The 12,307-nt window shown below is 36.7% G+C and overlaps 2 protein-coding genes across 3 annotated transcripts; one reads left to right on the forward strand and one right to left on the reverse strand.

Moving 5' to 3' along the window:
* Positions 1-403: 403 nt before the first annotated feature.
* On the reverse strand, positions 404-4,936 carry LOC132168124 (uncharacterized). The gene is made up of 4 exons (XM_059579212.1): positions 4,872-4,936; positions 3,566-4,358; positions 1,902-2,943; positions 404-853 (listed from the first exon to the last, which is right to left on the reverse strand). Exons 2-4 carry the CDS (start codon positions 4,338-4,340, stop codon positions 667-669), a joined length of 2,004 nt encoding a protein of 667 aa, XP_059435195.1. The 5' UTR covers positions 4,341-4,358; positions 4,872-4,936; the 3' UTR covers positions 404-666.
* Positions 4,937-5,741: 805 nt separating this feature from the next.
* LOC132167187 (dihydrofolate synthetase) lies at positions 5,742-11,331 on the forward strand. Of its 2 annotated transcripts, none has more exons than XM_059578095.1 (10): positions 5,742-6,106; positions 6,621-6,718; positions 6,865-7,015; positions 7,391-7,453; positions 7,686-7,847; positions 8,758-8,949; positions 9,110-9,209; positions 9,677-9,808; positions 10,160-10,291; positions 10,730-10,911. In XM_059578095.1, exons 1-10 carry the CDS (start codon positions 5,819-5,821, stop codon positions 10,813-10,815), a joined length of 1,404 nt encoding a protein of 467 aa, XP_059434078.1. In that variant the 5' UTR covers positions 5,742-5,818; the 3' UTR covers positions 10,816-10,911. The 2 variants fall into 2 exon arrangements, with proteins under 2 accessions (XP_059434078.1, XP_059434077.1); XM_059578094.1 differs by having other exon boundaries at positions 5,749-6,106; positions 10,804-11,331.
* Positions 11,332-12,307: the final 976 nt, after the last annotated feature.

Genomic DNA, 12,307 nt, shown 5'->3' on the forward strand with positions numbered 1-12,307 from the left:
TTACATGTACTTCATCTGATTTAAACCCAAACTCTAACGACAAATTTTTTAAAATTGGATACACCTAATTGAAAGTTTTTAAAGTTTAAAGAGATCATTGCAAAAGAACGTTACATAGAAAGTCTTTTTCCCAAATGAGAAATGTTATTCATCACAGTTTTATCTAATTTTGCTGATGTAACACTATCAATCAATCTTTATATTAATTTTTTATTTTTTATTTTTTAAATAAAAATAAATTCAATAGCTGATTGGCAATACCACATCAGCAAGGTAGAATAAAAATGAGATAAACATGTGATTAAATAACATTTCTCTTCCTAAATTACGAGTTGATGTATTCCAAATTTCACAAATGATAAATAGAAATAACTTTCAATGAATTTTCCAATAGAAGCCAGCATAATATAATACTACCTTGATATATACAACCAACCTATGAAGCCAGTTCGTAGGGATAAATCCCTGTGACCTGTTCTTCGATAGACATGCATGAACATCCTTATATCATATATATACAAAAAAAAAAAAAAAAAAAAAAAAACATGCACAACCAGAAGGCCCAACAGAGAATGGAAAACCAGTAAAAACACCATTCCCGAGGATACACTTCTATGGAGGATTTTGACTAGTAGCATCTATGTGTTCAATTTGTTGCAGGTCATGTCAAGAAGGGAGAAAGAGAGGATCCTCTTTGCTCTTGTAGATCTCAAACAATTGCTTAGAGTAGTGAGTTGCCAATCTTCTGCACAGCTGCACTGCCTTGGGGTCATACTCTTGCAACTCCATGACCGATTTCTTAAGATCACCTCCTGGGTCTCCATCAGTGAGAAACTCAGCCAAAGCAGAGCCCCTATATGATAGTACAGATATTTCAGAAAATGTACAATGGAGGAACCCAACAGTGTCATTCCCTCTATGCAAAAAACCGAATTTTTCAAGAAAAGGAAAAAAATAAACAGAAACATGTATTGCTTTCACAAAAAAAATTAACTCAGGCCTAAAAAAGAAACAAATATAGAGAAATCAGATATATGATGCATCTGAAATAACAGATTTTCTCTCTTCAACACATAAGTACACCTTTCTGATTTTTGATAACTTTCAAAATATAACGTCACTCAACAATAACATCTGATCCGACTGTATGGGCTTGATGCTCTCAGGTGCATATGGTAAATGATAGATTTAGGTTACGTTTTCCACTTGATCCAACTGGAAAACTCAAGGTCTGGATGCAAATGCAGGGACAATATATTGCTCAACATGTGTAGTAAATGAAAAGATTAAAAGCAGGGGTGTCTTAAAGAGTTTATATAGAAACACGGAGGATATTCAGATGTTAGAATCAACATAAACAAATAGTGCAAAGTGATGGAAGGGAGATGACTCAAGTTAAGCTACAAATTACTGTTGGGTTAAATTGATGGAATACCTTGTTCAGAAAAGTCTAGTAACGATTACTTGGTGTACAATGTGGCAAATTTTTCTTTTGGTCAGAATATGGCAAATTTGAAACCAAAAAACTCAGAAATTATCCTTTAAAACCAAATGATCACTGGAAAGTTTGTAACGGGAAAGTTTAAGGAAGATTGTAAGGTGATGGAAGAAGTAAAAGTTTTTTCGCTAAGGCAAAAGAAGTTCAGGATTAGATGCCCATTGCACCAGTTAGAAGAAATCTTTTCTTTTTTTGCCAGCAGATAAAACAAGATACTTTATTTGTGTAAGACAGAAATAAATGCATCCTAAGGACAAGCATGCATACAAGCATTATATGTTAGCAATTAGTAATATTAAAACCAATGGCTCTGATGGTATAATTTCATCTACAAGTGAGAGCAATTCAATAAAGTCTTAAACCTATAAAAATAACTATGAGCACTGTGCATTCAGATGCATACCTTGGAGCATCAAACTTGCTAAAACCTCTGTGATTCGAGTAAAATGCTTCCTTGCTAGATTTTTCATCAGAAGTTTGCTGTCGATAGAGAGCACATACAGCAGTCATGCACAATTCAGTATCCTTTCCAAATGCTGCAAGCATGTCCGCCTCAAACTCCCATTTTAATTTATGATCTTTGTTCCGTTGAAGTTTGGATAAGATCTCATTGAAGGCCATATTTTCATCTGATACATCTTGTGACTCACTAGAAGCATCATCCGCATCAGAAATATCAGAGCTCCCGACAATAAATCCACCCAAGCTTTCACCCTCACTGTCTGACCCAAACTCTTCTGAACCATCATCTTCAGCACCCGCACTTGTAGGGATTCCTCGATCATATTTAGTTTTACGGGTCTGACTTGAAGAGTTTCTTTCCGCCCCACCCTTTTCTAAAGATTTTCTTAAAGTCATCAGATGCCGCCTTGGAGGGGTAGTAACAGTAGAAGTAGCAGTCACCGAGCAGTCATTCAAATCAGAATCTACTCCATCAGGAACTTTTTGCCGGAGATGCATCCGCTTGAGTTTAGAAATCGGAACATTATCATCCTCATCACTCTCAGTGTCACTAGTAACAATATTAGAAGCTCGTTTTCTTTTGGGCGTCAGAGTTACTTTGCAAGCATCCATATCTTCTTCATCATTCTCGTCATAATCTATCTGTTTCAAACTATTCCCAGAATTTTTTTCTTTTTCACTTCCCATAGATAATCCTAATGTGCAATCATCTGAGATGTGAACCTTGTCAATTACCTCATCCTTAGGAGGAGGCAATACGATATGGCTAGTTTGCTCATCTTCACTGTCACTGATATCAATGATGCCAAGAGAAGCTGGTCTAGCACCAGCTGGTGTGGATGGAGCTAACTTTTTGCTAGGGCTCCTCTTTTCTTCGAATGACAGTTGTTTTCTAACTCGTCTACCATATGCCAAACAGACACTTTTCTTTTCTTCCTTAATACAAGCATCTTCCATATATGGAAAAACATTAAAAGGCGTGCCTACCACAAAACAACGAAAACAAATATAGTCAAAGACTAGCTCATCTCACAGAATCAGGTAATGCCATTACATATTTGATCATGTAATAAGTTATCTTTCCAGGAAAAAAAGGCTTCATACCAATAAGATATGCATTGAAATAAAAACAACAACTAAACTCCAACCCCGCACCCTGAAGAAAAAGACCTCATCTCGTGATCTGAGAGAGTAACCACCCCCGAGAGGGTGGTTGAGCCTAGGAGGGCGGCTCAGCAGGGTCGTCTTCCCCGATTAAGGGAAGTGCCGGAGGTCGTTGACCAAGATAGGTGACCTTCTGGAAGTCTGGTTCGGGGGAGCCAAAAGCGGATAATATTGTATGTCAATGGGGTAGGGTGTTACACACACTGCTAAGTAGCTCATAGAGGAGATGCTGAAGGTCGAAGTTAGACATGCTTAATTTTCAGTTATATAAATCAAACCCATCATATAAAATGCAGCTCTCGGCTGGTATTGTCCCAATTTACATAAAACTTAAGAAGACGCGAGTGCTGAAGTGATTGAGCTCAACTTATCTAAACAAAATCTCCTAAAGCTTGGATTTAAAAAAGAAAAAAATAATAAGGAGGTCCTGTAATTTAGTACCTGCTGCTTGAAGCTCACCAATTCCTTTACCAGGGGACTGACAAATAGTAGAGCCAACCTCCACCAAAGTCTCAATTTTTGCCTTATTTTGCACGTAGTCGAAGTTCGTTCCATCATGCGATCCATCTCTAGTTCTAATCCCTTGAATTGCTTCTATCTTCTCACTGACTTCATGAGAATTAACATCATGCGATCCATCTCTAGTTCTAATCCCTTGAATTGCCTCTTTCTTCTCACCAATCAATGGCCATTCCGCACATCTCAAAAGTGAATCCTCATTTAACACTAAATCCCGCGACGACAACTCCTTGAACTTTTCCTTCCAAACCTCAACCTCACTCTCGGCTCTCTTCTTTTCACATTGCAAAACCTTGTTCTCAATCAAAAGTTGAACAATATTATCTTCCTCCCCATTCTCCTCCGTCAAATCGACGATCCTCTCCATATGCCTCTCTCTTCCACTACTAACCTTCCCTTCACCTTCAACGCCACTAACACACTTTTTGAGTTCATCATTCTCCCTCTTCAATACCTTAAGTTCGTCCTCAATTTCAAGCTTGTCAACTTCCAATGCCTTAAATTTGGTCTCGAGAACTTCATACTCACTCTTCTTCCTTTGAATATCCAATTCCAACTCAACGCACCTCGCTTCAGCTTTCTTACTTCTCTCTTCCAATTCACTGCATCCACAACCTACCAAATCTTTCTTGCAAACAACCACACATTCACATTTTGGCACTTCTTTATGTTCCACTTCTTCCGCATCCATCTCCATATTCACCCTCAAAGTTACCTAAATCAAAAGCACCCATCGAAAACCGTTACACTTGAGAAAGAAAAAAAAAACTTGTAAAAGAAAATTTAATAAAAAACCGATACAACTTGAAAAACAAAGAAAGAAAAACATTATCTTGCAGTAAAAAAAAAAACGGAAACTTCACCCAAACATATACTTTCAAAAAAGAAAAAAAAAAAAATTACTTGGGTCAAAGTAGTTTTCTTTTTTCTATCCGATTACTTTCTTTTGTTTTCTTTTTCTCAGTCTTCTCAGCAGCCAAAGAGAATTCTTTGAAAAACCTCATACTCAACAACAACAACGAAAAACAATGAAATTTGCATATTAACTACACCAATTTCAGCGTAATACAACTATTTGTCTCAAATTGTAACGGATTTTTTTTTTTTTTTTGTCCGTTACTTGATAGAGCGAAACAACAGAAGGACACACTAATAAATCAAGAAACTTTCTTGCGCCAAATAAATTAAGTAGTAGTATTGAGAAAGAGTAGTAACCGCTAAAACTTACAATTCAACGTGGGATTCAAAGCGGAACTCCTTCGGGGCTTTGGAAGGGGAAGGGTAATCTGTAATCAGTATGCGACTAAAGTCTAAATAAAATAAGCGGAGATTCGTGAAGTGTGCAACGGAGCAGCGTATGCAGATGCCACGTGTCAATTCGTTAAGAGGAGTAGAGGACCCACGCAAACAGTGGTAGGAAACGGCGTCATTTTAGAGACGTGTCACCATGATGTGTCAAATGATGTGTATAAAGTTAACTCTCAAATTTTTTTCTCTAAAAAAGTGAAGATTACTACCCGTCGTTTAGAGAAAATAATATCTTTAGGGTGTGTTTGGGAGTGCATTTTTTAAAAAATAATCTGTGATTTTAAACCAAATCGTAACTTTAGCGTGTTTGAGATTGCGATTTTAAAAACGCAAATTTTAAAATCACAAAAAAATCTACGATTTCTATAAGCTGATTAGAGGGTGCTTATTTGAAAAAATGCGAATTTAAAACAAAATCACGATTTTTATTAAAAAGATATTTGACGCAATAGTTACCTTTTTTAGAACATGAATGAAAAAAATACTAAGAATACCCATCTAAAATATATTAAAACCCTTATTTTTTTTCTTCATCCTCTCTATCTTGTTCATCCTTATTGGTAATTTGGTCATAAAACCACAATTATATGCTAATGGTATCAAAACACTCAATTGATAAAAAAAGTATTTTTTAGTATGTTTTACCAAACACCTTTGCGATTTTAAAAACGTAATTTTTAAAATCGCACTTATTAAAATCGCATTTCCAAACGGACCCTTACTAGCAAAAGCGTGCGTTGGAATTACCCGGTGCGGTGCGGTGCGGTGCGTTTCGAGAGTATTATTCATTTCTCAACTCAAACTCGTTCTGTATCTTAAAAAGAAAACTCACTCAACTTTCGCGAGAAACAAACGGGGACTAAAGAAATGAAAATCCTCCAGCTGCTCACCCGCCACCCCATCCTTTCCCATAGACAGACCCTAGTTCCTTCGATTAGATTTGGAGCTCTAGGACAAGTGGGCTCCAAATGGTGCTTCTGTACGCACTCGGAGGATCCAGAGCTGAAGGACTTCATGGAATACATGGATTCTCTGAAGAACTACGAGAAGTTGGGCGTACCCAGAGGCGCTGGTACGGACTCGGAGGACGGGTTCGATTTGGGCCGGATGAGGCGGCTCATGGAGCGCCTCGGCAATCCTCAGTCTAAGTTCAAGGTTTGAGCACTGTCCCCTTGAGGAAGACGAGAAAAGAAAATGTTGAAAAGTTTTGTGCTTTGAATTTATGCTGTTTTGTTTTCCTAAATTTGCTCTAAGTAATAGAATTTGGGATGTTGAATGTTAGATATTTTACTGTTTAGAGTCCCCAAAAGAAAAGCCTGAAACAACAGAAGAAACGATAATACAAATCTCTTTTCTTTTCTTTTTTTCTTTTTTGATTACTTTATGAAAAATGTTACATAATTGAATTGAAAAGAAAAATGATAAATAATGGGTACTCATGTTCTAGTATTTTTCTTCTATAATTGTTTAAGTTATGAGGCACGTATTTTCAACGGTACGAAAACAATTTGGTTTGGCCCAAAGTATTTGACGTCTGCCGCCTGCTTTGCTTCATATCCATATTCACACACTAGTCTCTAAATTTTGCAAATTTTTTGATAAGTTATTTATTCATTTTGTTGATTAATCTTAGTATAAGTCTAAGTAACTAGCGCAACAGCTATTATAGGCTGTGCACATTGCTGGGACAAAAGGAAAAGGATCAACTGCTGCATTTCTCTCCAATATTTTACGGGCAGAAGGGTATTCTGTAGGTTGTTACAGCAGGTATAGCTTGTTGTAATATTTTTTTATTTTCTTTATGTTTTTCAGAAGGATTTATTTGATCTGCAGCTTCTTGTATCTTCAACTTTTAGCTATCTCTACTTATCAACTATTTTGATTCTAACAACAGGCTTCATTTTCTTAAGCAGCCCACATATTCAGACCATCAGGGAACGCATGTCATTGGGAAGATTTGGCGAACCAGTGTCAGCAAAGACATTAAATAGCCTTTTTCTTCAGATTAAAAAGACTCTTGACCAGGCAATGCAGCACGAAAATGGCTGTATGACTCACTTTGAGGTATCAACTTTTGTATGGTATTGTTTTTAGCCATTTGATTGGATGACCAATGGGAATTTCCATGATCCTGTGTAAGCTTGGGCCAGGTTTATAAAATTGATTCAATTAGTTGACTTGCCCTGCTTGTTCTTCTTTTGTTTTCCTTTCAAACTTTTACTCTGTAGCTCTCTGGTCAAAGTGATTACTGTAAATATTTTCACGTTAAGTCTCTTGTTTTAAGATTTGATTTTCCACCTTGATAAAATTCAATTAGTGGCTTTAGAGAATATACTTTTTTTGGTTGCCTAGCCAAATTCTTTTCTGTTAATGATTGGACACCATTTTGTGTACAAATTATGCTTGTAATATTCGCACTCACTAATGCATATTGTTTAGGTTCTCACTGCAGTGGCATTAACCTTATTTGCTCAAGAGAATGTTGACATTGCAGTTATTGAGGTAACTCATTTTCGTCCGTTTGATGTCTTCTGTCAGTAATTTTTTTTTTCTTTCTTTTTCTTTGTTTATTTTCTAATGTCCGTTGCTGGAAAAAAGTTGGCGTTGCCTCTTATTGTTCTTATTATATGTTTTTCTATGGGATTAAAGCTAGACTCGCTGTTTTTCATAACCTAATACAAAATTGAAAGATGGCAATTCTAATACTAATTTTAATATATTCTATATGTAACAGGCTGGATTGGGGGGTGCACGGGATGCAACAAATATTATTTCTAGTTCTGAACTTGCTGCATCAGTCATAACTACAATTGGTGAGGAACATTTGGCTGCGCTTGGGGGTTCTTTGGAAAGCATTGCCATGGCAAAATCAGGAATCATTAAACATGGCTGCCCAGTTAGGTTGTTCTCCCTGAGCAATTCTTTGCAGATGAACCTGATCATATAAACTGAAGAATTTACATTCTGATTGCATTCAATATTTGGTTATATCTTTTCCAAGTATGGTTTCCTTACTTCATGTTACACTTGCAAAAACTTTAGAGCAAATTACACAATGGATCCCACCTTATTGCTTTCCTTGGTACAATCAATTTGAAGCGTTATGGCTGTATCACCCTTTTCTGATCTTTGTGTCTGTCTTTCTTTATGTTCAAGTTTCCATACACGAGGCATAAAAACAATCAATGTTTTTAGTTTATGGTCTCCCACGTACAGGACTTTTTGTAAATGTATTTTCCTTTTCACACTTGATGGTTGCCTGACAAAAAGCATGAAGACTTTGAATTAGCGCATAGCATGTGAGCAGGAGCAGTAAGGATTGGAGAAAATTTTGCATTATTGTGGTTTAGTTTTGGGATAGGGTAAATTGGCTTTTCATTTTTTGTTCTTTTATTCTCTTTTTCCCAATTCTTCGGTTTATTGTGCATGACAAAGTTCTGGTGCACCTATTTCTTGGCGCTCTTGTTTGTTTCTTTGTTCATTAACTTTCTATATATTAGTCTGCCCCCTCCCCAAGATATAAAACCTGGCTCCACCACTGGTAATATATGTGCACCTCTTCGACTCATAAATGTTCAATGGTGTCTTGAAGAGCCACCAAGTGTGCATAATGTGCATGTCATTTTACATCATTGATGCAACAGTTTGTGGACCAAGATAAAGGATGGTTGGATTATAAAAATAAGGATTCTAGTAGAAATTGTACTTAATTGTGATGCAATATCCTATCTTGGTTTGGTTGCTATGGGTATTTAGATAAAATATTATAGCTGTCTTGACTCTCTTAATTTGATTAAAATTTTCAGTTGGTGCTGGGTGGCCCGTTCCTTCCACATATTGAACGTATTCTTCGTGATAAAGCATTGTCAATGGCTTCTCCAGTTGTATCTGCATCTGATGCTGGAAATAGAAGTACCGTAAAAGGTATTAGCATGCTCAACAGTAGGCCTTGTCAAACTTGTGATCTAATAATACAAGTTGAGAGGGACTTTAAGCTGGTACGCACTTGAAGCGTTTTTTTTTTCTTCCTCGTGCATGATTAGTCATTCTGTAATATCATGTTTTTTATTCTTTTTTGAGAGTTGTAATTATGCCAAGTTTTCATTAGTAGCCATTTGAAACTTTTGTAGAACTTATAATTATTACTGATTCATGCAGTTCATTGAGTTATTGGATGTGAAACTGTGCATGCTTGGAAATCACCAACTTCAAAATGCAGCAACTGCCGCTTGTGCAGCACTCTGCCTTCATAATCAAGGTGAAGATGTTTTTCTGTGTTCTATATTTTTGTTTTATCGAGCCTTAAAACTAAAGAAACTTCCTGCAATCTTTGAGGAGTCATAAGGTGTATTTGTGTGATTTGGTTCAATTTAGGGTTTCGGTTCATATGTGCGGACCTTCATTCTATAGACTTTCCCCATTACACAAATTCAATGTCTGTTACAGTAGACATATATGTATGACATAGGATAACTCATTTATCTTCATATCTACACAAGGTTACTGATAGTCTTAGGTGTGGTTTTCATGCTAACCATTTGGGACTTACTGCTTTCCCATAAATGTTACCCCCATGCTCTCCTTCTTTGTGGCATTGTGAGCCAACCATGGGATATGGTAGAAAGGTGTAAAGAAATTAGTGCAGCTGGCTCAAAGAACTTGGTTTATGACTTTTCTGAGTAATGTTTCATTTATTCCCTCTTACTGCTTTTACGGATACTTCAGGATGGAGAATTTCAGATGGATCTATTAGGGCTGGTTTAGAACGTGCATTCTTGCTGGGAAGAAGTCAGTTTCTAACACAGAAAGAAACTGAGGCATTAGGACTACATGGAGCAACAGTATTGCTGGATGGAGGTTTGATTCTCATGCTCAATTAGTTACTGATTCAACTATTCTTAATGAATTAGGCTGAGGTTTAAACTTTAGCAACTATATATTGTTACTTTTTTGTAACTATATAATACGCATGACTTTGGAAACTATATAGGTGGCTTACTTTTTTGCTTCTCAGTAATGTGCTGAGGACATTGTTCTTGACGATAATTCTTACTATCTATTTATTTAATCTGACTGTAAAGTTGTTGTATTCTTTTGGATGTTTGCAAAATCTTGTGGGGGGAATTTTCTAAATTTGAAGGATTTTAGTTTTACCACCTGCTAGCACTAGATAACAGAAGTCTAATAGTTCCTTTGAATGGTTTCCAGCTCACACCAAAGAATCTGCCAATGCTTTGGTGAACACAATACGGATGATATTTCCAGAGGCGCCGTTGGCTCTTGTGGTTGCAATGGCAAGTGACAAAGACCATGTAGGTTTTGCAAGAGAGTTTCTTTCAGGTATGCTCCCTTGTTGTATCTAGTTTTGCTTATAACGGTCAGGTGGAAGGTAGTAGAAGATTAGAACATGATCAATTTTATTGTTATCAGACCCCATAACACCCCCTCTCCCACAGAGAGAGAGAGAGAATAGGATAATTCTAGAATAACATTAAAATTGATCATGTTCTCATGATCAATTTGAATATGTTATCAGACCCCACAACACTCCCTCTCCCAAAGAGAGAGAGAGAGAGAGAGAATAGGATAATTCTAGAGAAAAAAAACAAAAAAAAAAAACTTTCTACTATTTCAATCAAGTGTTATTAGGGAATGGGAACTCTAGTACATGTCATCCTGGGTGGTGAGTGAGGATTCTGGTTGTCTGTACTTTGTTATCTCATTTGCTGTGTCCTGTGTGGGGCTCAATACAAATTAACCTGAAATGTTTGTTGTTAGTAAGCAAATACAAACAAGCAGAGTTTTGTGGAGGATTGGAGAGGCCTAATTCAGATTTTACTACATTTCGTCAGGTGGACAGCTAGAGGCTGTCTTTCTGACAGAAGCTAACATTGCTGGAGGCAAATCTCGAACAACCTCGGCTTCTTTATTAAGAGATTGTTGGATCCAAGCTTCCAAAGAACTGGGCATTGGTATTGTCCATAATGGACCAGCAAAATCCAAACAAGTGTTCAAGGAACAATTGGCTTACTCTGTAAGCAAATTGGAAAATGGAACCATCCTAGCTGCCGAGAGTTCATTAATGGTTTCATTGAAGGTTGCAAATCAGATCCTCAGAGAAAGAACAGGGGTCCAGTCGGGCATTATTGTAGTGACTGGATCTCTGCATATTGTCTCATTGGTATTAGCTGCTGGCAACGGTTGAGGCAGTCAATTATTGCACGTGTAATTTTTAAATTCATCATGTTGCTTTCCCTTACAGTTCCTTAAGCGATTGCTTGGGCCTATGGAAAATTTTGAGAGTCGGACTTCATTTTTATAAGAACCGTTTTGTTGTCAGTCTTTTGGAATTATTGTATACTATTATCATATTCCCCGAAGTAATGTTATTTTTTATACCTATTTATCATATAAATTTCACATCGGTTGATATGAAGTGTTTTAAGTGACTGACGTGAGAAGCTACTTAAGACACGTCGCATGAGCTGATGTGAAGAGTAGCATTGCAACTCTTTACACCCATTTTACCCTAGTTGGTATGATGTGTTGTTAATGGCTTTTTTTTTTTAAAAAAAAAAAAAAAATTTAGTGGGTAATATGAGAAGTAACTTAGAATACGTCAATTAATTTGAAATGGATATGAAGAGTAACATTATTCTAAAAAAAAATGATCTTAATGGACTGAGCATGACGCTTTCTTGACCTCCTTCCAACGCATCCTCTGTTGAGGGCATGCTTGAGCGGAACCGGCTCATTTTCAAATTCTTTTCTTTGTACTTAAAAGCAAAATCTATTAGCCAGCCACCACGTTAATCATTAACTCCATATGTGGTGGGAACATAGTTTTTTCCCAAATTAAGTTGATTTTAAAAAAAAAAAATTCGTTTATTAAATTAACTCATCTTTAAAGCATCATGTAATTTTTATATACATGAATTTTTCATAGAATTAAGACTCTAAGGCCGCATGTTAGTTTAATGTTAAGATGATAGAAGGCACACAATATTTGAGATGCCGACTCAGCAACCCAACAGCCCCATCTTGTCCAGAAATCTCGCATCAAACTCAAAGTAGCTACACAATCCCACAGCTCCAGCTGACTCAAGCCCAAGCAAGTCTCCATGACTTCCGTGATTCACTCTTCCATGTTTCCCGTAGTTTCTCTTCTCACATTTGCACCTTAAGCTTTCTCGATCTTTGGTATCACACCCACGTGAACTTCCCATTTGTATTTTGCTATCCCTGCACTCTCTTGTAAGAGTTCGTCTATAACTGAGAATGAAACTCTCTGCTTTGGTAAGTTAAGTTAACCAAATCAGAGCTTCTTAATTAAACTCTTTCATTTAACAGAGAGTT

The sequence above is a fragment of the Corylus avellana genome, chromosome ca1 (genome assembly GCF_901000735.1).
Source record: "Corylus avellana chromosome ca1, CavTom2PMs-1.0".
NCBI classification, from domain to species: Eukaryota; Viridiplantae; Streptophyta; class Magnoliopsida; order Fagales; family Betulaceae; genus Corylus; species Corylus avellana.

What these genes read in the sequence shown, in the direction of transcription:
- LOC132168124 (XM_059579212.1), bottom strand. Translation starts at nt 4,340, where the DNA reads ATGGAGATGGATGCGGAAGAAGTGGAACATAAAGAAGTGCCAAAATGT. An exon ending in TGGTGAGCTTCAAGCAGCAG is followed by an intron (nt 2,944 to 3,565) that starts GTACTAAATTAC and finishes GTTTTGTGGTAG; the next exon opens with GCACGCCTTTTAATGTTTTT. An exon ending in AGCAAGTTTGATGCTCCAAG is followed by an intron (nt 854 to 1,901) that starts GTATGCATCTGA and finishes ACTATCATATAG; the next exon opens with GGGCTCTGCTTTGGCTGAGT.
- LOC132167187 (XM_059578094.1), top strand. Translation starts at nt 5,819, where the DNA reads ATGAAAATCCTCCAGCTGCTCACCCGCCACCCCATCCTTTCCCATAGA. An exon ending in TTGAGAGGGACTTTAAGCTG is followed by an intron (nt 8,950 to 9,109) that starts GTACGCACTTGA and finishes TGATTCATGCAG; the next exon opens with TTCATTGAGTTATTGGATGT. An exon ending in TGCAAGAGAGTTTCTTTCAG is followed by an intron (nt 10,292 to 10,803) that starts GTATGCTCCCTT and finishes ACATTTCGTCAG; the next exon opens with GTGGACAGCTAGAGGCTGTC.